Raw genomic sequence first — 16529 nt, 5'->3', positions numbered from 1 at the left:
TGACCTATATCATTATGGTCTCTATCTGCTCTTCAAGAGCCCACTTGCATAATGCAGTAAAACCCATTATCATTAGATTCATTATCTTTGTATCGTACATATGATATTATTGTGCTATAAATTTTCATTACTAACGACAGTTACTTCCAAAACGTAACATTAATCAGGAATTCCTGCATGAATTAATCCTCCATGATTACTGAATAAATAAGTGTTTTCTTCATTAACCTTCGGTCAACATTATCACTTGTTGCATGTTATGCATCCTTCATGATTATGCTATAAAACTGTATTGCAGTGCTTTTATATTTCTACACTGAAAACGACACTAAAATACATGTGTCATAAGTGATTTTTAATCAAACAAATATTCCTTGTTAATTAGAGTGCACATCATTAATTTTATTGGCAATGCAATTACTGATAATCTAAGCTTTTAAAGTAAAATGTAATTACTGTACAATCTAAGCTTTTAAATTAAAGCACTGCATTTTTTTCAGAAAATTAATAACTTAATTATGATTATCTGTAATGCAAAGTTATTCCTGTTAAAAGAGAAATTTTACTCAAGTTTAACAATTTTCTTACGTAATTTGGAATAGTAAAAATAAATCTGGGAAGCTATTGCTAGATATCACAAAACCCTTTTTGAGTCCATTAATGCGAGATTCTATAGTACAGTACAGTATTATATTTATGGAACTTTGGCAAAACTCAAGAAAAAAAAAATAGAAGCTAAAATATATTTCTAGAAAATCCATGGCCTTACATAAGAAAATCCATGAAAGTGATCTATTTATAGAAAATAAAAATACCTAAACACATAATCGCATATAAGAACAATATGATCACATGGAAACTACTTTTGAGGCTCATCGGATCATAGACACACTTTCCTAAAGATAATAAACAAAGCAGCATGATAACCCACCCTTTAACCAGCATAAAAACATGACTACTTCAGTGAATATCAACACTGTTATTCTAATTAGTTTCACTTCAGTTATTTAATAACCAAATGAAATAAGTCATGGTATTTTACATAATATTCTGCTTATTTGAATAACCAATTTCTAGAGAATATGTATTTACCCAACTTCTTAGCTAACCCACCCTTTAACCAGCATAAACTACTTCAATGAATATCAACATTGTCATTCTAATTAGTTTCACTTCAGAGTTATCTAATAACCAAATGAAATAAGTCAGTGTATTTTACATAATATTCTGCTTATTTGAATAACTAATTTCTAGAGAATATGTATTTACCCAACTTCTTAGCTAAGATTATTATGGTTCATAGGATGCTTTAATCCACTCAAAATTACTTTCACAATCAAAATAGGTTGTTGACCACTTGTGAACATAGGTAACATTTGAATAAAGTGTAATTTGATATTCCTCTGGACAATACTTCCACAATTAAAACAGTTTGTTGACCACTTATGAACATAATTAACATTTCATATACTGTACTAATGCTTTACTTATGTGGCTATAATGGATTAAGTAGTAACAGGCAAAATTGACTACAGTATTTGTGGAAGCTTAGAAACTATACCCCATGGATGAAAAGAAGACTGTACATTGTGGGTCAGGCAATGAAAGATACTACCCGTCTGACTTGAAGAAAACATAATGCCATAGAAACCATAAATAGGAATACAAGTCTTACCTATATGCTGCTTAAGAGCTTGCGGCTTAATAGCATGGCCACACACGTCACACACCACAAGGTAAAAATCTTCCCATCGAGGACAGTAACCATATATGGGCATTTCTGTAAAGAGAGGCACAGAAATTATTTTTCCATTTCTTTACCTTGAAAGCACACAACAATCTTCCCCCATAACTTTTTAAAACAAGTTCCATATAACGTTTTCAGCTGACAGTACATTCATAATTTTCTATGAAGCAGAAAAAAAGGCCAAGTAAACCACACTTACCATCATTTTTTTATATAAATAAAAAACATTAAATATACTTTAAAAACATCCATAATAAAGCTTGCACAAGTAAAATATCTTGCTTAACAATTCATACTTTTACCATGGAATAATGCAGGATTTTCTGGTTTTATTCTTGAAGCTACTTGTAATGGAAATATTTCATTTTACCATTAAATATGATTGTCCCTTTCCAAAATTTCCATAAAGATGACAAATTCGTAGATAATTTGTATTTTTCCTAACGATACAAACTTTTAGCTATTTAATAGGGGTATTACTTTCGGTGAAGCTGAAAGGACATGCCATTAGAATTTTAGCGAGGGTTAACTACTCATTCCGGTAGTTAGCGGGAAGTAGAGGGGTAGCTTGCTACCGCTTCTACTTGCACATCGGTGTTTTAGCTCACTTTGCTTGGAGGTAGGACTAAGGGGGAGAGGGGCGGCGATAAGTTTGCATAAGTAGCTAAAGGTTTGTATCGTTAGGAAAAATACAAATTATCTACGAATTTGTCATTTGTTGCGTAACTAGAATGCAAACCTACCATATCTATTAAGAGTGACTCCCACATTACGAGGGTAGACATCCCTGCCAATCTGGCTTTTTGGATTTACCCGGGGGCTCCTTGTACTGTATTGAATATGTTGGTACCAAATATAAGGAATCCCTACACGTCGCTAAAAACTGTTGGACCAAGACTTTCCCAATACCACCTCACCAGGGTATGGGGACGCAAAAGTACTGACACAATACTAGGTACACAAGAGAAGATGGTTTACCCGTAGTGGTTTGAGTCACCTTGTGCAGAGACCCCGGCTGCTGCTTTCCCCATAAGAGGGGAGGATGAAGAAAAGAAGAAGAGCCAGTCATTCCTTTTTATTCATGCAGACTAAAGCCGGGTAACAATGCCCTCAACCTTCTGCTACTTGTCCAATAAAGAGCTTGAGGCATTCAACCAGCTGTTGTGCAGCCACCACAGGACCGATAGAGATGGTATCGAGTTCCTGTGGGTCACGTCTTGCAGGAAAAGGGTTGTGAAAATCGCCAAGTGTTTACACCCTTGCTTGTAGAACCTGCGTCACAGAGTAATCTGCTTTGAAGGGTCAGGGGCATAGCTATGCCCCTGACATCGTGGGTCAACGTGTTGGAAGGGGATCTGGACTCGGAGCGTAATTGATGACTCTGTGAATCCACCAGAGATGAGGTTTTGGTGATCCTCCTCTTGTCTCTCCCAGTGCTGACGACAAGAGAAGGCACCCGGGTGGGCTGTTGCCATTCTCTTGAGGTAGAGCCTCAAACCTCTCCCCGGGTACAGTAACAGAAGATCTGGATCGTCAGTTACCGAGTGGAGACTTGTTGTCTGGAAGGGGTCGGATCTAGAATCCGTCACCTCTTGAGACTGTGTCTTGGCAACAAACTCTAGGACGAAACTAAACATTGCCTTTCACCCTTCTCATTGAATGGGCGATGTTGAATGAGAGACTGTGAAGTTCCTTGACCCATTTGGCCGCTGTCAAAGTGTGTAGGAACACTGTCTTCTAAACCAGGTGAAAATTTGTTGCCTGGTGAAGTGGGTCGAAGGGAGGAGCGATGAGGGAATGTCCCTTCCTTTCAGTTTAAAGGCAAGGCTCAAGGTTAAATGATCGTTTTTACCTGCCAAAACTGAAAAGGAGGGGGTCTTTTTCTTCCACAAATACTTGAGGATTCTGCTATTGCTGAAATAGAGGTATTGAGTGGAGAGCTACGCTTTCCCATGACAGCAACCACAGAAGACTTCCTACTTTACCTGGAAGACTGATACTGGGGAATTCCGCAGATATCCAGACAACCTCTTCGCAGCTTGTTGCGAAAAACCTCTCTCTGAGAGAGGAGGTGCTGGGTAGTCTCCAGGCGTGCAATCATAGCGAAGCTATAGCTTGAGGTAGATGTTGAAGTGTGGTTGTCTGTGACGTGGAGAGGGTTCTATTGGAGGCTTCGTAAGGAGCTGCAGAAGGTTCGGAAACCATTCCGCATAATCGCTATGAGAGACCTCCAGAGGCTGACCAATGTTCTAGTCTTAGCGAGTACCCTTCTCACAAGACAAAACGGGGACGAGACATAAACGTCGTCGTTGTACCCAGCGTTGTTGGCATGCCTCTTGCCAGAGATCCTTGGGGTCTAGGACTCGGGATCAGTGGAAGCCTCAGGTTCAGGGGCGATGTGAACACATCGACAGTTGGAGAACCCCAAAAAAGTCAGAACTTTGTAGGCTACAAAGTGATCCAAAGACCATTTGGTACACCTTCTCTGAGATGCTGTACTTGGATTGTCGGCGAGCGCATTCCTCTAGTCTGGAATGAAGCGGGCTGATAGCAGTACCGAGCGGAGTTCGGCCCATCTTAGTATTAAACTATTAGATGGGAAGAGACTGCGAGCAAGTTCCTTCTTGCTTGTTGATGTGAGCCACTATGTGGTGTTGTCACTCATCAAACCACTGAGAGGCCCGTCAGGAATTCATGAGGCTGTTGAAGGACCAGAAAGTTAGCCTTCATCTCTTAAGAGATTTAAGTGAGGGTACTTTCAGACTCTGTCGAGAGGCCTGAGGTCGTGTGGTGAAGCACGAGGGTACCTCCTCCCTTCTTTTAATGTGTGTAAGCACACCATCAAGTCCTTGGGCGGGGGGGGGGGGGAGAAGGTTAAACCCTCCGTAGATTTTTGACTGCCACTCATCCCTTGACATCCGTCCAATCCTCTGGTCCCATGGGGATTAGAATGTCCGAGGAATCGAAGGCCTGATTCCAGTCGGACTCAAGCCGCCACTGGAGAGAACGAATCCTGAGGTGGCCATTGGAAGCTAGACAGGCCAAGGATGATAGGTGCCCGAGACGACAAAACCACTCTGGGATGGGAGTTCTTATCGTCTTGAAAAAGGGTCTTGTGACCTTTCTAAGTCTCGTTATCCTGTCTTTGAAGAGAAGCTACTTGGAGATTGGTATCAGAATCATTCTCATATATACCACTCTTCTGAAAGGGAAGTAGGGAAGACTTCCCAAGGTATACCATGATCACCAGATCTTGGTAAAAAAACTTCAGAAGTTTCGGTGCTGACTCAAGGTTATCACCAAGTCTGCTAGGATCAGTCAGTCGTCCCTAAAAACGGAGGAGACCGATGCCGATCCTGTGAGCCCAAGATGGGAGCTGTGGAAAGACTGAAGCACAGTGCTCTGAACTGGTATTTCTTGTTGTCGAGACTGAATCTCTGATACTTCCTTAAAGATGGACGGTACGCGTCCTTTAGGTCCAGCGTGCACGTGAAGACCTGTGGTCTTACCCCTTGTACCAACTTCTCCAATATGGCGTGCACATCGGCCCAAAGAGACAGCTCCTTGCAGATCCTTTCGCGTAGGAGTTTGTTGACGATGGGGTCTCGACTCGTGGAGGAAATGATGGGACGCGATACCCTGTGTAAGGATTCTTCCCTGGGAGAGAACTCCTTTAACTAATAGAAGTGGGTAAGGTAACACTTGACCTTACCATGCGCCCCGACAGGGTTGATGCTACTCCTAAGAACAGCATCGTTCTGGTGAACATTAACCAATGGCCAAGGCCTGGGTATCGTGGCTACTGTGCGGTTGGAGAGTACTTGCGAGTACTCACCCGTCAACAAGCCGCTGATGGGGGTTGTCGATCACCTGCCAATTGCTTTAGTGGATCGGTGTGATGGCGAACGGCGAGTAGCAAGTGCGTTGTTTTCCTTCAGATCTAGGGAACAACGGGCAGAGGTTGACTAGAGTCTGAGTGAACGGCAAACTGCTGATGATCAGCGAATCACCGCTTTGTGACCCAAGATAGTAACTGACAAGCAGACAAAGGCTGTCTGGTCAGTCAGCCAAGGAAGGCTGGCGATCAATGAGTTGGCAATTGGCTTGGAACACCCTGAAAAACAGCAGAGTGGTTTAATGATCGTCAGTTGGTGATCGGCGAGCCATTGACAATCAGAGCTCGGAGCTCTAAAAGGAAGCTTAGAAAGCTGATGATCAAGAACCGTATGTTTAGAGAAAGGTTTGATGATCTGAGTGTTGAGCTAATGATCGGTGAAGGGCGATCGGAGCATTAGCGAATGGTAAGCTAGCAACAGCTGATTATCGAGGACTAGCGATCAGCGAGCTAGAGATCAGCAAGTTGACAACTGGCTATTAGAGAACTAGGGGTCAGCGATCAGCGAGACTGAGGTTGATGATCGAAGAAAGACGAGCTAGTAATCGGCGATCTGGCAATTGGCGAGCTAGTTATCAGCAAGTCGATGACTGGTTATCAACTAGCAATCGGCGATCGGCATGCAAGCAATCGGAGAGAATGGAGGTCAATGATCAGAGAAAGATGAGCTAGCAATTGGCAACCTGGAGATCAGCAAACAGTGATCTAGCAATCAACTGGTAGATGATTTCTCACTGGTGAAACATGAGCTAGCAATCGGCGCTCGGCGGACAAGTGAACGGCGGTCGGCGAGCTGATGACTGGCAGTTCGCAACGTCCAGATCGTGTTTGCTGATGGAGGCACTGTCAGAAAAAGCTCCTTTAGAGAAAGGGACCAAAGGTTCACTGTGAGGAGTCTCGACCAATGGTCGATGCGGTGGGTTCGCCTTCGAAGATGGAATCTTCGGGGTCTTGAACCCTTCTGTGAAGCATCTTCCCTCTTTACCCGGCGGGCATGTTGTAATGCGTTTGCAGGGAGGGGAATAGGACGATGGTGACCTATCAAAAATTTACCCTTCAGTTCCTTTTGATCCTTGCACAAGATGGCAGGAGAATGTTGGTGCGTTGGTGAGCGCTTGTGAGCTCGAGAGCGCTGGAGACTGCTGGTGCACAGGCAAGCAGGCGAGTGCTGGCGAGCCAGAGAACGCTGGTGCGCAGGCGTACAGGAGAGCGCTGGAGCCCAGGAGAGCAGACAGTCCTAAAGGGTAGTAGATAACTGTCACGAAGGACACTCACTACCCACAGTTCGACCCTGTGTCTGCCAGGTTGCCCAATGACGATATAGGTATCCCCCTACTCTTGGTAGCGTTTCCCTTTCCCTCCCCTCTCCTTACAGTCACCCTTCCAGAAGGAACCAGGTTGGAGGGCTCGAAAAGGCTGCAAATGCACAGTATCCTTTCGGTGTCTAAGAACAGGTGCGGGCCCTTCCTTACATCCAATCCCGCCGGCTTGGCCGCAGTTCCCTTCAAACTGCGCTGGATCAGGGAACTGCAACGAAGTTCTCCGTTTATCCACCGCTGTCTACTTTCGCCTCACCAGGAGGAGACACGATGCCGTCCACACCAAAGAATTTTGAATCAACAGACTACCTCTGGGCTAACTTCATTTCGAGAAATGGGAAACCAAGGCATCCCTTCTCTTCAGAACTCACTGGTTTGTTGACTGGTGTGTATGGAAACTCCCTGCCTTACCATCCAATAGCATGAGACTTTTACAGTACTTCAAAGACTCCAGGGTTGATGACCCCATTGATTTCAAGAAATATGTTGCTGCTCCTAACCACTGGTCAAGCCAGGAAACAGCCATGGTAGACAATTCTATGGCTACTGACTCAAGAGGTCAAGTAAGACATACAGTACCTTCCTTATTGAGTCTCCAAGGAGAGTTCAACCCCTCCCTGTTGCTGTTCACACAGACGGGTAACCTTGCAGAGGACACAGCATGCACTGGTGCATAAAACCTTCTCGACCTCACGAGGAGAGGAGGGCAAGATCCTTATTGACCGGCTGGACTCGAGAGTTCTCAGATCCACAGATATGATCATAAACTTGATCTAGGGTCAAATCAACCAGATCCAACCAAGGATTCCACAAGGATGGCCTCGACCCTAGAGGGGCACCAAAGTGCCGATCAATGACCAGGTTCTCACTGAAGTTGGAGCCAAAGTTGATTCCCCCTCTGCTGCACTCACAGACGAGTGCGAGGATGTCTACAAGGGAACACTCTTATTTGGCATTGTTTGCCTCGGTTGGTACCAGTACAAGGTCTGGTGTTCTAGGGTTGGCCAAATCCCAAGCAGGTAGACGGGGTGGCCGGATGCTACGGGGTTTCTTTTACCTTCCCCCACAAGTACAACAATTCCGCCACAAAGACAGTACCAAAAAAGGAATCTAGAGCCGAAGAGGGCACAGGAAGGCCAGCAACAGCAGGGGAAGACTCCCCAACACTGATCATAGCAGAGAGGGAAGGAGTAGCACATACTCTTTCCTCTGCGGATTGGGCTGTGGGGACAGACATGGCCTCCACCCTCAACTCTTGGTCTTCCATTGCACACAATGGACCAATAACACCCTCGAGTGGTGCCATCCTCTCAACCTGTTTTAAGAATCACTAGATGAAGGAGGAGCAGAAGTCCAGCTAACACTGAGGGAAACAAAGTTCCTCCATTAACTAGGGAACAGAAAGTGTATAGGAGTATACATTCCAGTACTGCCTGGCTACTGGAGTAACCAGGGAACCCCGAGCAGCGGCCCTTTGGGGGGGAGTTTAAAAAAAAAAAAAAAAAAAAAAATACTTCATGAGGAGCCTTTTCCTTATATCTATAGCTGGCCTTCTTGGACTTCAACCTCTTCCTCTTCTATATCTTCTTCATCTTAGAAGAAGAATAAGAATTGGAGTGAGAGGAAGAAATGGATGAGGATGAAAAACATGAACATTTCTTTATCTCCCAGACTCTTACCCCAGGTTCTACAAGCAGAGGAGTCTAGGTCTGAGCGACGAGAACAAAGCTCTCTGAAGAGGGGGAACTACAGAGGTTGCACCAACGGGATCCCTAACACTGGGGAACACTGTAACAGGGGAGACGATAGGCACACTTTCAGCGGCCTACAACATGGCAACAAGCAGGTTCACAAGTATGTTGGGAACAAGCCCAGACAAAAGGGAATTGGTGGTTAACACAGAGTTGACTGGGTCAGGGTAGAACAGGGTAACATGGTCTTTCAGCCCCGACTGACTGACTGACAACCAATCTCAGGCTTCACATCTATCGGCGATAGAGCCTTCTCCACTGGCACAGATTGTCACTTAACAGTCCTTTTGGTTTGGTTGGGGGGGACCACAGGGGATACCACTATGGTCACTACAGCATCAACACACTTCCCACCACTGGCATCAGTCACTGGAGATACCGAAGGCTAGGTAGCTTTAGCTACCACAGCTCCCTCAATAAAGTCATGGAGGGCCTACCTGAAAGACCTAAGGAAGCCTAATTCTTCCTAGGTGATACTCATTGTCTGCTGTCTATACAAAAACAGGCGAACAGCCTCCAAACTCAGATAGAGTGCGATGAATATTTGGGGGAACCCCACAAACTACCAGAACCTGAAAAGCCCACAGATGCAGAACCAAGGGCTCCTTGCTTCTGGCACATACTCCACAGGGATTGAACAAGGGGGGAGGGGGGGCAGTAACAGAAACACCCACTTTAGATATGGAATAAGGAAAAGCCTTCTTCAGTGCGGACATTGGCAAAACAAGACACCGGAAAAGGCTTCCTCTCTAGTACATACATCTGCCACTGCACAAGCGGCCACGTCCTGCACTCAGCTCAAAGGGATGATTGCAAATAATCATGTCCCCTACTAGAAGTGCCGAGATATGTGGATCTACAGCCGGTTTACTCATGAACCAGTTTCAACGTCCACCCTTTCTCACCAGGGAAGATCCAGGGATGATCTCGACCAGTGACGGGCACCGAAGTCCAAATTAACGACAGAGAATCTCCCCAAAAGCCAGAGCAAAAATTGCCTCCCTCAAACTGTTAAACTCACGAATGAGTGTAAGGATGTGAACAAAGGAACATTCTGAATCAGGATTATCTTCTATTATCGACCCTGGTCCACGATGCAGTGTCTAAGTGACAACCCCTGAGCATCCTCATACCCAGCCGGGGTAGAGGGTGTGGCAGCTTGCTCCAGCAATTCGTTCCCTCCACGAACGATTTCTCTGCCTCAAGGGCAGAAACAACAACGTAATGAGAAGTTACAGAAGGCTCAGGAAAGCCAACAATAGCAGGGGAGAAATCCCTGGAACCGATCACAGTAAAAAAAGAAGAAATAGCTCTTACTCTTCTCTCTGCTAATTGGGATGGAGTTACAGCCATGAGATACCTCCACCCCCAACTCTTGGGCTGATGCCTTCTCAACTTGCTCTTATCAAAGTATTACAACTTAGGGGAGGAGCAAGAATCGATCATCCAGGTACGAAGAGTCCAGGGAACAGAAAGTGTATGGGGAAATACATACTGTCCCGCCTGGTTACCATAGCTGTGGCACAAGGCCATGATACAGGAACATGGCCCAGGGCCCCATAAACTGTCCATGAGGGATGAAACATGGGGCCGTGGCTCTGACATTTAGGTGTCGTCCCCTCACCCTGTCCCTCCGCCCCCCCACAAAGAGGTGGCATCATAAGGAACATTCTTATGACTAAGACTGGTCTTTCTGGATTTCTTCAACCTCTTTCTCATCTTATAAGAGTCAAATTCTAAAGCAGCATCAGGTTCAGTCAGAAATCGAAGAAAAGAACAAGAAAGAGGAGTCGGAGGAGGAAGCATGTGCACTTTTCCTCTTTCAAACCCTCATCTTAGGCTCTATATGCAGAGGAGTTCAGGTCTGAGCGACCATGTCAATGATGCTCCCTAAGTGGAGAAACCACAGAGGCTACTAAAACCGGAACCACAGCACTGGGGAATGCTGTCACGTGAGAAAGGGTAGGCCCACTCCCAGGGGCCAGCAACACTAACACAGGTGGGGTCACAAGCACCGGTGGACCGGGGGTTACAGGTTCCGGACCCCAAGCGCAAGGGTTGTGGAGCCAGGTACAGGGATGACCGGGCCGAGGGTGACACACGGGATAACACACAGCACCAAGGCAACACGCACTTTCAGCCCAGAGACTAATTACACCCAACTTTAGGTGAGACACCCTCAAGTGCTCGAGCTTGTCTAACCAGCATTAGCATCACAGAATGAGCATTTACAATTCTTTTTGGCCTTTGGTGATTTCACTAGAGTCACTGACAGTGGGGACACACCCACAATACTTTTCACAGCTGCATCAACATAGTCACAAAGGTCCTGCCTACCTGAAAGACATAAGGAGGTACAAGCCTTCCTTAGGTCAAATTAGACGGTGACAGTCTGCGTGGCAATGGGAAAAGAGCGGCAAACACTCAGGAGACCCACATGTTACTAGAACCAAAAAAGCACACCAACATAGCTCTGAGGGCTGCTTGTTTGTGATGGATAATGCCCAGGGACCAAGTCAGGGACATATACGCACGAGTGGCAATACCAGACGCACTCAATGAGACGTTATCAAGACAATACGAGAGCAGGCATAATTCTCTTCCTCTCCAAGGCATACACATGCCACTACACAGAAGGCAACGACCTCGACCAACACTTGACACATGGGGATGACTGTGAACAATCACGCCCTAAATATAAGATGCACAAAGAGAATGAGAGTTTGCAGCCAGTTTGAACAAACTGGTTGCAACATCTCCCTTTCCTAGCTGTATGAATTTCTTGCATTACATCCATGGTCAGAAGCAACAACCAGCGTTCACTACCTGTATGTTATATATATATAAAAAAAAAAAAAAAAAAAAAAAAAAAAAAATTGGTAGAGGCGCAACTATACGTCCATACTCATTGAGGCTGTAAACAGAAGTGACAAGCTTCCGACAAGTGGAGGGGCGGGGCTTCTAACCTGCATTCGTCACCTGTCATTACTACTGTACCATGTTAACAAATTCGATGTCTACTCCAGCTCTGCTAAAGACATGTTCCCTTGTTTAAATCATGATAGGTTTGTATAGGCATAAGAACAAATAGAAATGGCTATATAATTAGCCTCTTTGTAACTAACATTAAATAAAAATAAATTTGTAGAGTACTGTAACTATGTCATGTGGAATGCCTAAATACATGTACACCAATTAATGTGTAAAATAATTTCTTGACAAAAGAACCTTAAATCTTTTTGACTGCTTATCTTGGGTTTCATGTACTGTATACCACAATGCCAATAGGTATTGCAGTGCTACTAATATGGTTACCTCAAAACCTAGCCTAAGGTACAGGGTCCAACATACCAGAGAGTGAGCTTTGCCACTCCCGGACTCTCCTCACCTTGATTAAAAACAAGAATAGCAGTCATACTTACAGGGCTGCTTCCTCCCAAACCCTAATATCCATTCCTACCTGACTAAGTTGAGGTGAAGGGGGAGACAACCTGGGAGAGGAGGACAAAACCTGGGAGAGGAGGACAAGTCCTGGGAGAGGAGGACACTCCCAGGAGACGAAACCTGGGAGAGGAGGACAAGACCTGGGAGAATGGGAAGGGGACAAGATCTGGGGGCAAATTTTGAAAGGAGAAAGAACTGGAGAGGGGGGAAAAAACAGCGGAGGGAGAAAGAACCGGAGAGGGAGAAAGAACAGGGGAGGGAGGAATAACCGAAGAGGGAGGAAGAACCGGGGAGGGGGGAGGAACCGGAGAGGGAGAAAGAACAGGGGAGGGGGGAAGAACCGGGGAGGGGGGGGAGGAACCGGGGAGGAGGGAAGAACCAGGGGAGAGGGGAAGAACCAGGGGAAGGGGGGGAAGAACCAGGGGGAGGGGGGGAAGAACCAGGGGGAGGGGGGGAAGAACCAGGGGGAGGGGGGGAAGAACCAGGGGGAGGGGGGGAAGAACCAGGGGGAGGGGGGGAAGAACCAGGGGAGGGGGGGTAAGAACCAGGGAGGGGAAAAGACCAGGGGAAAGAACCAGGAAGGCAGGAGGGGGGGGGAAAGACCTTGGGAGAAAGAACTTGGAGGGGAAAGGGGAAAAATCTTGGGGGGAAAGGGAAAAAATCTTGGGGGGGAAAGGGGAAAAATCTTGGGGGGGAAAGGGGAAAAATCTTGGGGGGAAAGGGAAAAAATCTTGGGGGGGAAAGGGGAAAAATCTTGGGGGGAAAGGGAAAAAATCTTGGGGGGGAAAGGGGAAAAATCTTGGGGGGAAAGGGAAAAAATCTTGGGGGGGAAAGGGGAAAAATCTTGGGGGGAAAGGGAAAAAATCTTGGGGGGGGAAAGGGGAAAACTCTTGGGGGGGAAAGGGGAAAACTCTTGGGGGGGAAAGGGGAAAAATCTTGGGGGGAAAGGGAAAAAATCTTGGGGGGGAAAGGGAAAAAATCTTGGGGGGGAAAGGGGAAAAATCTTGGGGGGAAAGGAAAAAACTTTTTGGGGGAAAGGAAAAAAATCTTGGGGGGGAAAGGGAAAAAATCTTGGGGGGAAAGGGAAAAAATCTTGGGGGAAACGGGAAACACCTTTGGGGGGAAAAGGGAAAAACCTTGGGGGGAATGGGGAAAACCTTGGGGGGAATGGGAAAAAACCTTGGGGGGAATGGGAAAAAAACTTGGGGGGAAAGGGGAAAGAACTTGCTGAAAGGGGAAAAACCTTGGAGGGAATGGGGAAAAACCTTGGGGGGAAAAACTTGCTGAAAGGGGGAAAAACCTTGGGGGGGAATGGGAAAAAAACTTGGGGGGAAAGGGGAAAGAACTTGCTGAAAGGGGAAAAACCTTGGAGGGAATGGGGAAAAACCTTGGGGGGAAAAACTTGCTGAAAGGGGGAAAAACCTTGGGGGGAAATGGGAAAGATCTTGGGGGGGAATTGGAAAAGAACTTGGGGAGAAAGGGGAAGCTCTTCCGGGAAGGAGAAAGATCAAAAACCTGCAAGTCAAGGCATTGCTTTGGATATCTTGAATCACACAACTTTTGACACGAGTATTACCTTTAACTCCATATAGGTAGGAGCAACCATCAGGTGGGTGAAAATTTGCAGGGTTACAAAATCATTCACAAATAGAGAAAAAGTTGCAAATCTTAATTAACTAACCATTATCTGTTACATCACGGATCGATAGAATGGATTATGCAACAGTTACATTCCAATATATGCGCTCAGAATACCCACTGAGGCCAGGAAGGGCTTCCGGGGTTTGAATATAGTTTCACAAAAAAAAAAAAAAACTTGTAATAATTATCAGCTTCGCCAACTGGTTCTTACTATGAAAATAAGCTACAGAAATTTGTACTGGGACACAACCTCTGTGCAAGGAATTTGGCTTATGCCTGTCAACAGTTTACACAATTTTCATAAGAATTTCAGTAGTACTGTACCACAAAATCATCTTTCCTTCATTGCACAAACCTACCAATTCCAATTGGGGAAAAGTTTGATTTTATCTACCAGCCAAAATAGATTGCCTTACCTGGAATACTCATATGCGTAAACATCACCCAGGCTGCTGTGATATTTTATCTAGGAGACTACACTAACATTTAACATCATGTCATAAATCCTCGGTAGAATAACAACCCCGAGAAATAGTAGTATTACACCCCAATGTTGACTCGCTATGACATTAGCAAGACTAGGCCATGTTATGTCAAGATAGCTGTCTAAAGTGCAGTCTAGGACAGCCTTTGACCGAAATAACACGAAAGACGATGAATTTTAGCCTAAATGTAGGTAATTTACTTCACCTAGGCTAGATTGACATATAATTACAAATTAACATTTCAGTAACCAACACTTGCCAAGACTACATACACTATCATAGGATGTAGGTTTGAACACAATACTGTAATTAACTTGAGTTAGTGACAAGTAACCTTTATGGCCTAGCCTACGGTAGGCTAACCATACCCTACCTAACCTAACCTAAAATTCTAATTCATTACACATCTTAAGAGCAAGGGTAAATTATAAAATCCCCTGTTCTCACACTCCCCAGAAAGTGTGGGCCTAATCACATTTCAAAATTTAAGGAGTGTCCTAAGGTATGTTCAATATGCCTACAGTCCTCCCCACCTAGCATAGCCTAGCCTATATCAATACCGCTAATCCATTCATTAAACCCGTTAACTACACCTAAAACCTCATGATATAATTGCTTGTGCAAAATAGGAGGGAAATACAACAACAGCGGAAGTAAACAACAATGCGTTGTTGTTGTTGTTGTTTATTGAAATGTTGTTGTCGTTGGCTTTTGTTGGGGATATTGTTTACGATAGAACAGAGCCTCTCCCCCCTTTTTTTTCCTTATTCCCGACCATAAAACAGCTGTCACACTCACCTTCTTTTTTAAGTCGAGTCGTGGTGGATTCTCTTCTGGATTTGTTGTTCTCGTCATCTTCCGAGTCACCTAAAAGGAATAATAACATTGAAAATTAGGACGACATTATTTTCTTTCGCAGATTTCACGTGCGATCCTTCACTTTCTGTGTCAAATTTTAGGGGTCATAGGCCCCAGCGCCCTATTAAACTTAGTTCACATTTAATCTAAATTATCACACTTACTTGTGGGACTATTCATGCCGAGCCTTTCGGCCCATAAGGACCATTTTTGTCCTTCAAAATGTGTAAGGCTGTCATCCAAGGCAGCCATCTTCACTTTTTCTCACTAGTTATCGTGACGTCACGGACATTCAGGCCAAATGTCGAATGCGTACAGCAACAAACAAACACAGGTTTCATAAAAGTTAATTTAATATATTAGTTGGCATATAAGAAGTATGATTTTAAATATGTTATTCTAATAGTATTGTATTAAATCAATACCGCAGATATCATCACAAATTAAGTTTGTTTGGCTTTGTTGTTGTACGTATTTGACTTAAGCACAAATGACATAAGCAGAGACGATGGTTCTTTTATGAAAATCTAAGCACATTATTTCCTAGTTGAAAAGTTGTTGTGATACAGTTTTAATGTATCAAATCTATTTCAAAATTAATGACCTGTGTGTGAACTAAATTGGAGTATTTATTGGAAAGGTAATTTGTTTTAATTGCATTGTTGAAAAGCAATGGCTGTAATTGTTACATACTATTTTTAACGCAGTGATACATTCTGTGGGCTAATATTTCATTCATAAAAAGGGCGGAATTGTCCTCAACATTCCAGTCATTTGTCATTAAATGTTTCTGCGCTCAAGTGTAGAAAAGGCGCGCCGCATGTAAGTAAATATCTGAATAAAATAAAAGTAGCGGCACTTAATGCCTGATTGATTTTGCCTACGGCGAGCTATAAAATATCTATAATTCATTTTCTGGTTGCTACGTTCATCCATGAGTCAAAATTGTCCGAAATTAATAACCTATGAACCGCAAGAAAAAGATGCGCTTGGCACTGTCACCGATAAAGAGGAAAATATTGACAGTGGAATTTGCAAGAAATAATCATCTTAATTACCGACACAGTAGGATTAGTGACTGTGTCTCAATCCATTTACAAATTATAACAGTTGTATTATTTGCGACTAAGCGTGCATATAACCTATGTCGAGAAGGCATGATCGCAATCATTATAGGCTTTCTCTTTAATTTTACACGTACTTAGTAAAGGTACGATACGTTGCGCGCAGATATGCCGTACAAGAAAAATAAATGTGGTTATCCTTTCATTCTAATATAATTCCTGTTTGTGTGAATTATCGGTACTTATAGATGTCAAATATAGCCTCTTACGCTACAACAGCCCCGCAATTACAATACAAACAACCTAGTATGAACCTCTAACGATA

At 44.3% G+C, this 16529-nt stretch overlaps 1 protein-coding gene across 1 annotated transcript in view; it reads right to left on the bottom strand.

Annotated features, from left to right (window-relative positions):
- LOC137631206 (mucin-2-like) overlaps positions 1-15596 on the bottom strand; it is an 84839-nt gene extending 69243 nt beyond the window's left edge. The window contains exons 1-3 of the mRNA XM_068362953.1: positions 15305-15596; positions 15081-15149; positions 1676-1780 (exon numbers count right to left, since the gene is read on the bottom strand). Coding sequence (XP_068219054.1) covers positions 1676-1780; positions 15081-15149; positions 15305-15392 — 262 coding nt within the window. The 5' untranslated portion in view covers positions 15393-15596. The remainder of the gene's footprint in view (positions 1-1675; positions 1781-15080; positions 15150-15304) is intronic.
- Between the last annotated feature and the right edge of the window lie 933 nt (positions 15597-16529).

Source organism: Palaemon carinicauda, chromosome 39, assembly GCF_036898095.1.
Source record: "Palaemon carinicauda isolate YSFRI2023 chromosome 39, ASM3689809v2, whole genome shotgun sequence".
NCBI lineage: Eukaryota > Metazoa > Arthropoda > Malacostraca > Decapoda > Palaemonidae > Palaemon > Palaemon carinicauda.
Note: the sequence above shows the minus strand (reverse complement) of the source record. Positions and strands in the feature narration are given on the sequence as shown.